This window comes from Lates calcarifer, linkage group LG20 (assembly GCF_001640805.2).
Source record: "Lates calcarifer isolate ASB-BC8 linkage group LG20, TLL_Latcal_v3, whole genome shotgun sequence".
Classification (NCBI taxonomy): domain Eukaryota; kingdom Metazoa; phylum Chordata; class Actinopteri; family Centropomidae; genus Lates; species Lates calcarifer.
In genome coordinates this window covers 21999806-22014829 of record NC_066852.1, presented here as the reverse complement: position 1 = coordinate 22014829, position 15024 = coordinate 21999806, and the positions used below count along the sequence as shown (strand labels likewise).

At 40.3% G+C, this 15024-nt stretch overlaps 2 protein-coding genes across 2 annotated transcripts; one reads left to right on the top strand and one right to left on the bottom strand.

Annotated features, from left to right (window-relative positions):
- Positions 1–413: 413 nt before the first annotated feature.
- On the top strand, positions 414–8529 carry chordc1b (cysteine and histidine-rich domain (CHORD) containing 1b). Its single transcript, XM_018691164.2, has 11 exons — positions 414–619; positions 3479–3528; positions 3614–3670; positions 3835–3995; positions 4652–4752; positions 5055–5113; positions 5932–6002; positions 6260–6365; positions 6536–6655; positions 6764–6826; positions 7157–8529. The coding sequence occupies exons 1-11, from the start codon at positions 556–558 to the stop codon at positions 7325–7327; spliced, it is 1023 nt and encodes a 340-aa protein (XP_018546680.1). The 5' UTR covers positions 414–555; the 3' UTR covers positions 7328–8529.
- LOC108893275 (tyrosinase) lies at positions 8372–12931 on the bottom strand. The gene is made up of 5 exons (XM_018691163.2): positions 11606–12931; positions 11308–11524; positions 10148–10295; positions 9864–10045; positions 8372–9629 (listed from the first exon to the last, which is right to left on the bottom strand). Exons 1-5 carry the CDS (start codon positions 12425–12427, stop codon positions 9364–9366), a joined length of 1635 nt encoding a protein of 544 aa, XP_018546679.1. The 5' UTR covers positions 12428–12931; the 3' UTR covers positions 8372–9363.
- Positions 12932–15024: the final 2093 nt, after the last annotated feature.

Below are 15024 nucleotides of genomic sequence, written 5' to 3'. Positions count from 1 at the left end.
AAGAAAAAAGAAGGGCAAAACAGTAGCGCACAAGTCGGTGCTGATGCGCGAAATGGAAAATTCATGTGCAGAAATAATCCCGACAGGCAGTTGTCTACTAGACTGCAGCCATCCTCGTAAAACTAAATAGCTATTGCCCCAGTTTCGCGCACCTGACCAATGTAACCCCGAGTGCAGTGGGGGTATTTCGGCTTCATCTGCAATAGTTAACACAAAACTGTCGTTAAACAGTCTGGCGTTTGTTTGCTGGAAGGTTAAAGTCCGAGATAAACGTGGTATAAAAGAACATGTCGCTTAACGCAAGTTTAGAAGCGGTCGGCATCAGTTGTCGCTTGTGCGGGACCACAGCGCGCTCAGGATGGGGGAGGCGGTGGGGTTGGGCTAGCGCCGATCTTTTCCGAGTGTTTCCGACAACATCCGGAAGTCTGACCAGCAGTGTAGTATACAGCAGTTTAGGCAACAGCAGCGGCTTGCTATCTCCCGCACTCACACGAGCTTTTCTAGCAGTTAATTCTAAATCTGTCCATCCATTTAACTTGCTTGCTTGCTTCCACCATGTCTGTTTTGTGTTATAATAAGGGATGTGGACAGCGGTTTGATCCAGAAAATAACCCAGACGGTGAGTAGTACCTTAGTTAACTATCGCTGTGCCCTGTACCAGTCTGTTAGCAAGCTAACCTCTGATCATCTGGAAATTTCTGTAGCGAGCAGGCCTGTTGGGCCCATGTAGCTAACCTGATGTTAGCCGAATGGAGACTATACACATCAGTCAAAGTTCATTCATTAATACCGCTGTAGCTGATAACTCAGGTAGCTAGTAACACGTGGGCCTGCTGCATATTACGATGTTGTTAGCATGTTAAGCTCTAGTAATTAGCCGGGTAACGTTAGACTTTACTGAACGATTGTCGAGGACAGGGAGCACTGTAAGCGGTTTAAAGTTTCAGAAACAGGTCATTTCATAATATCCAGGCATCACTACTATTTTGCCACAAATGTTGGTGCGAAAACAGCGAAATCACTTCGTTCAGCTACTCGTAAAAAGCGAAGACCGGTTAAACTGAGCAACCAGAACATCAGTAAGGTTCAGCTTTGAGAGAGAAATAACATGATGTCTGCATCAAGCAACAGTTACATCACCACATTACTCCACAGGGCTGGTTGTTAAATGGTTCAAATAATGATTCAGATTGCACATTTTTCAACAGCTTTTGGAGCTGCCACTTTCAAATGAGTTGTCAAGTAAATTTAAGTTTCTCAAAACGAAAATGAGGCCAGAGTAACATGAGCCAGGAATACTGTAAAGCTGTAAAAGTGAAGATAACAGCGGGACCAATGAGACTGGTAGGAAAATAGTCACCACGGCCACTTATACACCACAGTGTACACACATAAGGATGTTTAAACCTTCTTGTGTATGTGTAGTAGGTTTGTAATTACAAACCTTATAGAAAGTTGCAAAAGTAGGAACTCAAAATCTGAGAAGGAATGGAAAGAAGTAAAATGCATTCACAAGCTCATCCCTTTTCCTCAATACCAGAGGGAAAGACTAAGTATATTTTTAAACCACACTGTCTGCCACTAGCAGACAGCAGCCACCCCAATAACCAGATATGTCATGTCAATTCCTGATACATGTAGCTGATAATATATACAAATGTAATGCATTAGTTTGTTGTTCTCTTGATGTAAAACCTGCACTTCCAGAAGTGTAGTATCCCAATAAAACCACTAGGAAATACGCTTACACAAGGTTGTGTAGGGATAAGATCATTGCTTCTTGATCTTGAGTTTCCTTACTTAGAATAAAGTTTGTTCATGAGATTATTGTTAATATGAAGCAGCGCATCTAAATGTAATTTAGCTTTGAAGGGAGGAAGTAAGTAACATTGTCTTCAGCCCCCACGACAAAACCCCAGTGAGTCTCTTATTTCCATTTGTTAGAAATGTCCTCCTCTGTCTTCAGCTAATATAACATTGTGTGACGCCAGATCCAATGTGCAGGACTCAAGTCTAATTTCCATTTTAATAGGATGCCTCTTTTCATAACAGAAGAGTATATTATCATTACCATATCTATCTAAGATGTGTATCTGTGCCATTAGCACTGAAGGGACACAGCTCAGGCCGTACAGACAGGAAAACACTTGATTTACGGTTTATGGTTCCCAAAAACAATACATTAAAAAAAAGTTATGCTGTACTTTTCACCTGACATGGTCAGAGTAACATGAGTCATAAGTACCTCAATACTTATATGTCTAATTAAATATAAAGTGTATAGTAAATCTATCAGTTAATCTTGCATCAGTTCCAAATAGTCTTTTTGTTTGACTTGTATGTTGCCCGTATTTTATTTGTGCTTCAGTTTGAAAGATTTCTTCTTGTGATAAAAGGAGAGCTGAATAAATATTTCCAACTACTTTTCTAATGCCCAAGTTAATCATTTATTTATTTTGTTTTGCTGCACTCCACAAGGACAAATGCAAATCATTTGATAAATTTTATATAAAAGGTAGTGAAAATTATAGTCTTTTTTTTTTATAAAAAGGAAGTTAAATACTGAGTAACTTTGCAAAATATGAAAAATTATTATCATTATCTACAAAGGCTTAAATTCTCTTTATCCTTTGTGGTTTTTGTAGTCTGGTTGTCAGTTTAGCCTACAAATGATTGCAGCGCGTTTTAGTGTCTCTTTGTTCAGTTGCTGTTCGAAACACAGGATTTTCCCACTCTATTTTTGCACTACAACCTCTTTCTAATTAAATATTAAATTACCATCAAAGAGAGAGAGGACATAGATAGATTTGTATTATTTTTTCTTAGAATCTGCACGTAATTCACATTCATTCAATTCTGCATGTCATATCAGTTTAATCCTGACTTGAAGTCTTAACAGTTCTTGCCTTGACCTCATGCAGCCATCAAATGCTGTTGGAAATTACTTCATGTTACTTTGTTGAAGGCTTCACTTTGGGAGTTCTGTCCAATCATAAGTGTCTCAATCTTTAACAAGTCATTTCGACAGGGGACATGTGAAGGCAGCGACACTGCTGACCCACGTCCTCTGAGAGATGTACCATACATGAAAGCAGGAGTGAGTGGCGTCCATACATCACTGGTGTTCTAGTGCTTTACTGAGAAAGGCACGGTGCCCATCAAAACAGCTGACTTTAGATTACTTGTAGCTGTTCACTCCCAGAATGCCTTGCTACTATCCTGCAACTTTACTCGGCGTTCTGTAAAGGAAATGGGCATTTTGCTACACTGAGCACTTCAGGGTGAACCCTGTCTCCTGATAGCTGAAAGTTTTAAGTCTTTTAGAAACTAGATTTCATTAAAAGTAAAGCCAGAAAATCTTTGAGAGTGTTAACAGTCAAGTCTGCATGTTATACAGTGCTGGTGTAGAAACAGTGTTTCCAATATTACCACATATTTTTACCTCTAAATTAATCAAAGCTGGGTTTTCTTTTCACAGATGGCTGCACCTATCATCCGGGAGTTCCGGTGTTCCATGATGCATTGAAGGTAAAATGACTGAAAACACTTGTGTCCTTATGTGCTCGTAGTCCTGTCACCTGGTCTGAGTTAACGTCTCTGTAACTTCCTCCAGGGATGGTCCTGCTGCAAGAGAAGAACAACTGACTTCTCAGACTTCCTCAGCATTGTTGTAAGTTTTTGTCTCTGTTTTAATCCATACTATTAATCCTTCCTGGCCGTGTTCCCATTGTCTATTGTTTTCATAAGCATCGACCACCACCTTTGTGCTGTGGCCATATCTGGGCTGATGGTTCATTCTTTGCAAGTCCAACACGGTCACTTTCCTCCTCACAGGGTTGTACAAAAGGTCCCCACAACAAAGAGAAGCCACCTGAGCCAGTGAAACCAGATGTGACATCATCAGGAGAAAGGAAGGAGGGAGATGACCAAAAACCAAAGTTTAACGAATACATCATCTCTGCACCAAAGCCTCAGGAGGCGATACGCAGACCAAGGTAGTACATTTGGCTTCATCCATAGTTTCTAATATTTCAATCAATACAATAGGAATACCCTAAACTCTTTGTATTTGTGCAGTTTTCCCTCATTAAAGCAGAGACATTTTTTTTAGATACAAAGATTTATCCTAGACTAAATGTACTTAATGATGTCATAAGTTTGAATTGTTTTTTAAATTATATTTAAAGAAAAAATAGCTTTTCTCCATTCAGCACGTCAACAGGGCTTTCAGTTATATCCGTTTTAGCTCCAAAGACTACATCCTGCTCTGAATTCCTCTGGTTGAGTATCAAATACATGAAAGTTTAAGTACAGTATCAGAGGAATTAAATCAGCCTGAAATCATCAAACGTATGCTGAGAATCCACAGGATAGTCTGAGGAGTTCTCCAGACTTTCACTCAGGGTACTTCCCACCAGAGTTCAAAAGAAAGTGAACCAGTGACTGATGAAGCGATTACTACTGAATAGTGAAACTCCTTTCAAGTAGTGTATTGGACTTTGGCTGGCTTTCCAGCACAGACCTAATTTTGAAGTGATTTTGCCAATCATTTATTCCTCACTTAAAGAAAAAACCATAATACCCTTTCACAAAAATGATGTCAGCTGTCACCCTCCTTTGTCAGTGGCTAATATGTTTGTTACCATTACAGTTCTGATGAGCCGATGGTGAGATTGCAGCACAAAGTTTCTGCGTCTCTGAAGCAGGCTCTGGAGAAACTGAAGCTGTCTGAAAATCCAGCAGAGAAGAAAGGTGAGAACAGAACTTTTATCTTCCCCATTTTTTTCTCCTCTTTCATCTTCCAGGCTTCCGTTTTTTTAGTCCTCGTCATCATAGATTAGACCGTCCACGTCTTGTTGTAGTAGACGTGAAGGTCATGTTGACAGCAGAAGTTAATGGATGGCTGCTGGGATTTTGTCCTCACCGGTGTCATTCACATCATGGCATTTGAGTAAAAGATGACAGGGACAGGACAATACATCATAACTGAATGCATTTTTTAGATCCTCTTCAGACTGCAGGTGTCAGTTCTTCTGTTTCTCTCGTCTTTCCAGAGGAAGATAGTGACGAGATCAAGATTGGGACGTCCTGTAAAAATGGAGGTTGCACTAAAGTAGGTGAACATGTCACTGTATGATGGAGAAAAACAGTTTGGCATTACAATTATGATTATTACCATTATGATGTTGAAATGTACAAACAAAAACAAATCATGTTTATCCAAAGAAATGCTTAAATAAAATTAGAATGCCCCAAAAGAACTCACCACTCTGGTTAAAGGGGAAATAGATACAGCTCCTCTTCCTCCACCTCCACGTTTGCTCTGAAATGGATGTAAGCCTTTTTTTTTTTTTTTTTTTTTGCTCAGGCTAATCTGGCCTGTCATAGCAGAAACCCCAAGATTAGAACAAATATTGTGAGGAAAATTTGCATTGACAGGTTTTGTAGAGGGTTGGAGTGGGACTTTAATGATTTACATAATTGTACTTTAACTGATTTGATTGAAAGCCATGAGATAGTCTCTCAAGGGCCATCTGCGCTTAGTTGATTAATCAGTTGGGGTCTCAGTAGAGTCTAAATTTTGTACTTTTTTACATTTTTTTTCCCCAAGGTCTTTGTTAGAGAGCAAGGTATTAGACATTACTTGTACTTTCTCCTCTATCATTACAATAATATTCTAAAATATGCTCAAGGCTTTAATAAGCAATAGATTTAAAGAAATTCTCCTGGATTCTGCTATTCATAATGCAAAGATATGATAGAGCTGGAGAAATAATTAAAATAAAAGACTTGTCAGTTCAGATAACTAATTGGGAATCTTATGAGTGTTAACTAAAAGTTTCATTAGCTGAGGATAACCTAATTGCTATATGTTCAGTTTAAACCAGTTGTGTTCAGTCTCTTGATCCACACTTTTGTTTGCATCTTCAGAGTTTTGAAGGACCTGCGAGTGATTCAGACGTGTGCTTATACCACTCTGGATTTCCTATCTTCCATGAAGGGTTAGTATTAGTGCTCTTTTCTTATTTCTTTATTCTATTTTATTATTATATGCTTAAAACCCTTCAAGTCACCATGTCTGTGTTTCACCACAGACATGAAACCATAGATATTCTCTGGAAGCTGTAAAAGAAGCATGAAGAGCAGCACTAGTGTTTTCCTCTTAGTCTCCCTCTTCATCTTGTTTACTGTTTCTCTTGAGTGACACTTTATTGACTGCTAAAAATCCAGTGGGTGTATGTCTTTCCTGCATCTCCAGGATGAAATACTGGAGCTGCTGTAAGAGGAAAACCTCTGACTTTAACACCTTCCTCTCTCAAGAGGGCTGCACCAAGGGAACGCATCTATGGAGGAAAAAAGATGCGGTAGGTGTGCCCGCTGCTTCGCAGCAAGCGATCACTTATGTCTGCATGAGAGAGCCTCAGCTGTTACTCCATCTAGTGGAGTCTGGTAAACACTCGCACAGTGGAGAAAATGCATGTAACAAAAAACATCTAAAGCTGCCTCAAATCATTCGTCTGAAATCTCCTCGCAGGGTAAGAAAGTGGTTCCATGTCGGTTTGACTGGCACCAGACTGGGACTCAGGTCATCATCTCTATCTACGCCAAGAACGCCGTCCCAGAGCTAAGCTACGTGGATGCAAACAGTACTATGGTGAGGGATACTGTGTAGTTTGTCAGATGATTTCTCTGTGTATCTAAACTGTTTAGAATCTGATAGTGTTCTTTTCAGCCTAATGTCTATTTCTCTTTTCTCCTTCAGCTCAATATACATGTTATATTTGAGGGAGAGAAGGAATTTGAGCAGAAAATCAGCTTGTGGGGGGTGAGTACAGCATCACTTTCAACCTGATGTAGAAAGTCTTGTTAGTTTTTCTATAAGCTGGGTTTAATACATACAAGACGGTATAATATAACATACTCATATAGTCATACTTACATGCATCATACTATAACGAACAATAAAATCTGTCTTATTATTGAGTTTGGTTTATTTATTTTAGCCCTGCTTCAGGATTTCAGCTGCCAAGACAAGATAATTTTCTGAAAATACACCTAACTACAGCTCTAACAGGTTACATTTTTATGATTTTTGCTTTAAGGCTTTTTCTCAAGCCATTCTTTTGTTCTCCACTCCCCCTCCCCTCCCTTTTAGGTGATAGATGTGAGCAAAAGCGTAGTGAACATGATGGCAGCCAAGATCGAGGTAGCCATGAAGAAGTCAGAGCCCATGTCGTGGGCTCGCCTGGACCTTCCTCCCCCCGCCCCACCCAAAGAGAATGAGAAGAAAAAAGAAGAGGATGATAGTGAGGACGAAGACGAATGATAAGGACCTGCAAAAAAACATAGTGTGTTATCTTTTGCTGAATCCAATCCACACAGTCCATCCTTTACCTCTTTAAAAAGAGTCACCTCTTTTGATGTCATGGAACTTCTCCTCTACTCCTCAACATTTACAGCCACTACTAAGAATGCTCAATAGTCAACTTACTTGATTTTGCCTGTTTTTCTCCATTTTTGATCCCTTTATTTTGGTCATTATCGAAGTATTTTTTACAACGGTTTTTCACTTAAGGACCGAGTGATAAGGAGAACCGTGACTTTTAATAGACTTTGAATCTAATCAGATGAGGACACACTTGTTAATTGCACTGAGTAACATCACACAATGAGATGGGAGTCAGATGTGTGACCACATTTAATTTCACACCCATAAAGCCTTTCATGTGGACAGCTTGCACCAGGTCCAATGTCTAATGGACCACAGTTATGACCATCTTTTGTTTCAACACTGGTAAAAGATGATTCCATCTGTATATTTCCATTTGTTCCATTTAGGTGTATACTTGCAATTGTTTTTTTGTTTTTTTGTTTTTTCCATTCCATTCTTTGGTTTCATAAATGGTATAAATTATTGAATTGTTTTGTCCACCAGTATCACATCATACTAAATGCTGTATTCATAGATATATACATGTATTTGTGTGACAACGAAGCTGCTCTATGTAGTTTGATTGGGAAATTTGGATCTCTAAAATGTCCACACTTGTATAATATAAAGTTTATTCTGAATAAACTATGATAAGAAATACAATAGTTCCTTGGGACTCTTAGAAATGAAATGTTTGGCAGATGTGCTCCAGCTATTCCGCCTTTTTCACAGTTTAAAAATGTAGATTTGCCCCAGATTTGTTTTTTTACGAGTATACCTAATGTATATTTTGTACAAGTTTTGCTTCCAAATGATCAATGCTGTATTTATCCTCATTTTTTGTCAAAACAACTTAGCACCATTTTAATAATTAGAATGTACTGTAATATCTGAGAATGCCAAGTAAATACAAGATATTTTGAGAAAAGTACTGTGTTCTTAAAAAAAAAAAAAAAAGTATGTTACACAAGACAGCATGTGTCAAGGCTTGGAATGTATGAAATAGAATAGGCTGAATGAGACCATGACGAAAGGGGAAAATTACTAGGGAACCAATTTGTCTTACCAAAAATAAACTTTTGTGTTGAACTTTTAAACTGGAGTGATAAGTGTGTGTATGTGTGTGTGATGACTCATATGCGACTGTTAATATCTCTAATACAGACTGGAGAACTACAAGTTTTGTAGGAGTGGTATTAACGCAAAACTCTTCCAACCGTTGGGACCCTGTGAAGTGAAACACTTCTCATGAATTAAAGTAGGTGTGACCTTTCAAGTGTTCATTTTGAACCATATCCAACTTTGGGGACTGCAGTGACTTTTACAAAATGTCATTTTTTTTAAACTAATACATAACTCTTTAAGGTTGGAATACTGAGCTGAATCCTGATTGGATGTTGACATGTCTCAGACCTTGATATCTAAGCAGACATTATCAAAGCATTTCTCACACCACAAACATTAGTCAATTTAAATGTTAATCAAAATGTGATGCAGTCAACTCCCACATGTAGATAATAAAAGAAAATCCCCCAAGGCTTCTGTGAATTTATCTCAAGAGTTTGTGTTCTTCAACCTTCTAGCAGTTGGATGCATGGATGCAGGATATCATTACTTCTAATAAGTGCCTGTGTATTGACTGATGCAACACACAGTGGAACCTGATTTTGAGGGTAAATTCCCATGACATAGACCATAAATGTTGCACAGACCATGTCTAAAATGACATATTACACTGAAGTTGACAAGTTACAGTTTGTGGGTGGAACATGCTCAAAGATTAACACGCCTCATGACCTGTTTAAGAAACTCTCAGTCTTTTACCTCAGTTTAAATACATTGGCAATGACACACTTTATAGATTTCAGTATAATGTACAATTCACAGTGCTTACAGATGTGTATGTCACTACACAGGGCTGCCTGGTGTCTTCACATAGCTGTCTGGTAGTTCCGCTGGCTGGTTTCCACAGTGTCACTGCTGCAGATAAGTGGCTGCCTCTCTGGGAGAGCAAATAAGTTTTTCCACCTGCTCACATTCGGCCAAGGCGTCCCGCGGTATCGCCGTTTTGCAGTGAGGGAGGCAATGGCTACGGCCACTACCACAATTCCTCCACAGAGCCCTGCAAGCAGCAGCCAGGGCCACACAGCCTGCAACTCTTCCAGGTAAGGACGTATGGACTCTGCTAGCCTCTGATCTGGAAAGAACAGAGAGATGATTGGGGGGGGTTGATTGTAAGTAACCTGAATCTGCTTGGGTTAACTTATTATCCTTTTATAGTCAGGATATCTTTCCAAGATACAGAACTATGGTTTAGAACTTTTTTCCTAAATAAGGGGATAAAGAAAAACAGATTAACACAGATAATGAAAAACAGAGATAGACATCCTCAGATGCAAATGAAAACAGAAAAAATCAGAGGTTAACTTACTGGCATCTAGCAGGTGGGAGTATTCGTATCCAAGGTCCTTGCTGGAAATGAAGTATTCTCTGTTCCTGTGGAGGGGCAGGAAGGGCACCATGTGGTATTCACTGTTGTGCCCAATAGGAGCATTAGACTCCGGATACTGTGATGGAGATGGCCTATGCCTCCTGAGCCACTCCTCATAAATGCTTTCATGAGAAAAAGAAAACAAACACAGCAATTACTGCAAGCGCAAGCGAGAAAATGTGTCTGCATTAAGCGTTCGCATATGTGTACATGCCTTCTCTTACCTGTCAACAAAAGCGTGGTGGAGGAGGAATATGGGGTCATTTGCTGAGCCCTGCACTGAGGACATGGATCCGTTCATGAACACATGGAGAGCAGCATGCATGCCCATACGAGAACTGTTTCCTAACCCAGTCTGAGGATCTCCAAAACCTGCAAGATGACAAGTGTCTCATCAGCAGTGACAAAGACAGCATCTACAAAGATGTAGTGGTAAGAGAAAAGAAGCCTTTTGTTGCAAAATGATATATTGTCATACAAGACAAAATGAATAATGGCATCATCAAATGGCAGTTTTCATAAAGCTCTTCTTCAGTGTACTATCTTTCATTTCTAAGGGATGTGAATATGTTCAGATCTGACATACTCAAGGTATCCTAGGAAACCATCACAAGCCTGTGACACTACGTTGGAGACAGCACTTTGTTTGGATAGTTCTGTGGTGATATTCAATCCACTATCAATAGAAAATAGATATTTAGTAAAGTGTCATTTAGCCTTCCTACAATAGCTGGAATTTGCTATCTTGAACCCATTTTAACGCCAGCCCTGTGATTAAAACATACACAGATATCAGCTATTATTTGCATGAGTCACCTGAGTCTCTGTAGACATTTTAGTGAAGCATAATTTAGTGTGAATAAGTGAATACTGACATTAGACTGTACAAATGATGGAAAGTTCTTTTGATTATTTGTGCCCCTGTGTTTCACTTATATTCACTGCATACATAAAAACTGTTGCTATTTTTGACTTGTTGACAAGCTGCACTGACAAAGTACACCTACCAAACAGCAGGAGCATGTGGGTGTGTTACTAATGCACAGAACAAGCTTGTAACAATTAATAAGATGTTACAACCTGGATTGTCAGATCCTGAGCCACTCAAAGTGTTGAGTATCCTTTCATCTGTATCCATACATTGCAATCAAACGTATGTCATGTGACAAATAATCATTAACTACAGAGAAGCACACACATAACCAGTAGACTGCAGACACAAGGCAGACAGGGCACCAGATTAACACAATGAGACAGAAGAGTAGCAGTGCAGTGATGTATATAAATGAAGGTGGAGCAGCCCAGTGTGTGTGTGTGTGTGTGTGTGTGTGTGTGTGTGTGTGTGTGTGTGTGTGTGTGTGCATTAGTGGTCAAGCTTCCAGACCTTCCAGAGTGTTCCTGAAGCTCATGTTGGCACTGCGGTCCATGGTTCCAGTGTCATAGTTGGTCAGACTGAGAGTGAACTCCACCTCTGTTGAGGTCGGTAATCGTGGGACCACGTTACGGTTATGGTTGCCAGGGTTACGACGCAGTGGGCCCTCTTCCCTGGCATCACATAACACACCCCTGTCATTGTAGTCCTCTGCACGGGAGCACAGGACCTGGGGATGCAGACGCAGACACAGAAACATATGAAATACAGAGTATACATAATAAAGAAAAGAAAACAGGTCGGTGTTTACCCTCCAAGAAGAGAAGACTGAGCCCGGGCTGAGCAGACTGGGGTCCTGGGGGCTCCGGTCCCCCATCAGCTCATCTGTACACACGTCACAGCCCTGGGCATCCCTCCAGTCCCAATACGGGATGGTGAAGCTTGTGTCTCCGGTCAGCTTCCTGATCTCGTGCTCCCAGTGAAGCAGGTACACGCGGTGCCACGGGAGAAACGCAGGCGCCCAGTGTGCAAAGTCCACATCAGTCCACACATTCCTCGGCCCCCCTAACAGCGCGTTCCGGGACACGTAGTAATGCATCCACACAAACACATCATACACAGACACATCGGCAAACATCGGGTTAGAGCCGTTCTCCATCTCCCTGTAGGTCCCCGTGGCTACAACGTAATCTCTGCTGACAGTCTGCTTGGCCAAGTTCAAGTAAGACACGAGTCTGATCCTCTCAGCCCGGGACAAGTGGAATATGTTCCTTCTCAGAGACTCTCTCTTCTCGTTGCAGTTCACTCCAAAGTAGCCAAACTTGCAGTCCGCACAGTTGAAACCCATGAAGTTCCCTGCACACTGGCAAGTCCGGTTGTAGAAAACCAGGGGCCACTTCTCTCTGTCGTCCAGGCCAGCGAAGGGGAACTGCGGCCCGTCGGGCTGGTCCGACACCTCCACATCCCGACAGAAGCCCCGGCCTGAGCTGGCTCCGCAGGCTGAGCCATCCCCTTCCCACAGCGGGCAGCACTCCTTGGCGCGCAAGGCTTCCCGGGTGGAACACAGCCGGGGGAACTGTTGATAGCAGGGTTCAAAATACAGCATGAAACTAACTATGATCAGTGGCCACATTACAGCAAAGTTTTACTTTGCAGAGGGCAAACAGTCACTGAGGAATGAACCACAACGGGAGAGCCCATGTGATGGTCTCTGAGGCTTAAATTCTTCAGCTTTTTCCCTGGGCACCACCTCCTTTGTGTTGAGCCAGTCACATGCTGCTTAACCTCAGGGTGAGGCTTATTTCATGAGGGGGACAATTAGCCCAAAGCCACACATCCCAAGACTGCAGTCAAACTCCTTACAGAAAAAAGGAAGAAATCTAACGAAATCCATTCATAATGTGGGATTTGCAGTATTTGTGGTGCTCAATAGGGCCTTAATGACAATGTAATATTATTATTATACCTATCTCATAGCCTCATGTTAACACTTAAGATATATACCATTGTACATCACACATCAAACTGGTGACCAAACTGTAAGCCCTTACTTTGTAGGTACAGTTATTCTCTGGGAATTCAGTCTGTTTGCATAGTGCCAGTCACGAGCGTAAAACAGGCAGATAACTCATGATTTCTCTCACTGTGTACACGTACACACACACACACACACACACACACACACACACACACACACACACAAAGATAAGCAAACTGTTTTTCTTGGCATTAAAGGATGAAAATCACTATGACAATACTGGGTCCACAGAGATGAAGAGAAGAGAGGATGAGGAGACACATGTAATAACCCATATTTTCATGCTCATGTGTATGAACAATAAATATGAACATGTGTTTTTTGTCTCCCTTTCTTGTGACATGAGACAGTTGAAGGCAAATCATCTTGTGGTCACCGACAAATGAATTAATAAACTTCAAGTAACCTACATATTTAGATGCTGCAGTCAATCTCTAATCTAATAAAAAAAAGCCCCTTTAATTAAAATATGTACATGGAAATTGTTAACTTTAACTCGCTTTTTTGTGTAAGTAAAATGCTACCAAACATACACATTTGTTGAATTTCATTTTTAACTGTGTGGTCATATGACCCCTGTTACGTCCTGTCATCACAGACAGTATAAAGTAGGGAGGAGGCTTTAAACAAAGGATTCACTGAAGACAAGCTGAAGAGTAAAGCATAATAAAATGAGCCATTGCCTGAGGCCAGAAGATGTGGTATTTGTATTTGTACTGTGTTTTCTCAGAAGAAAACTTTGACATCTCTCAAACTTTCTCAGTAGTGCCGTCACACATGGCTGTTTACACCTGTGACCTGCTGCTAACGATAACCTTTAGTCTGATGACTTTACAAGTGTTTGCATGTGATACTCATATGGCAGCAAATGACAGCAGATGTGTCACCACCAGAGGGCACTAACTCACTATTTTAAATGTCAGTGTGTGTCTATGAATGACAGTTCATCCGGGATGTATCTCTGTCTCACCAGGCAAGTAATAAACCACAGTTTTGCACAAAGAAATTGATTCATTTGGCCCCCGGCAATTACATGAAACATCCTCAGTCAATCATTTGATCTTTGTTGCTGGATATGCGTCACACATTCCACCTTACAAAACATTCACCTCATATATTCTCACTATGCTGACTATGACTGTTGTATTGCTGTGAGCCTGCTGAAACCATCTTACACCAGAAAACACTTAGTTCTCTATCCGCAATGTGAACAAATCTCTAATGAAATATATACTAAACTTTAAATGAATCACTGTAACTTCCATGTGACCTACTGGCCCCTCTGCCATAGATGGGTTTACTGTGTCCAGTGGTGTTTGCTCTTGTTCCTGAAGTGAAAGCAGGAAATTTCACTTCAGCTGAACTGAACTGAACTACTACATTTTCTAACATTGTCATACACAGACTAAACTCAGTAGTTACAATAATCAAATCAAGACACTGCATATTTTCACTCACTGTTGTCATTGCGCTGAAACTACTACTACTAGTACTCTGTAATGTTCAGATTCTGCTATTTCTCTCAAAGTTTTCCACTGCAGATGAATACAATCACCATAGTGCAACACATTTATAATTTACCCATTTGTCAGATGACTAGGTTCTAAGATCTACTGGTTTTCATGGGATCACTGTTTTTGACCATCAAATCACCTCGATTCAAAAACTGGACAGTCTAGAAAGAGATACATTGAAGTAGAAGAAAACTACACTTTTTATACACATAACGTGTACAAAACATTATGTTTGGAGAGTATTATAAGTATAGTATAGTAGAGAGTATTATGAGAGTAGGGTTTGGAGTCATTGTGACCTAAGGCAAGAGAGAGGGAGAGCGCTGCAGCAGAAATGCATGAAAGAATCTTTTTTTTTTTTTCTTTTGTGGACATTGTTATTTTCCATCAAGCTCTGAAATGGCCCAGACCATGTCTCTTTGAACACACAGATGGAAATGACAAATTTAATGAAAAGCCACAAAGCACCAAGCTGAGCAGACATAAAGTACATTTTTAGATTTTAAACTGTGAAAGGGGTCAAATCGACCTGAAGCACAGGAGGGTCAGCTACAAAACAAAACCAAAAACATGGGATAATAAATCACTGGTTTCGTCTTTATTATTTGGACCTGAAGTGACACAAGTCGAATCTTTTATAGAAACACTGACACTTAATGTTTAATGTAATTTTCCAGT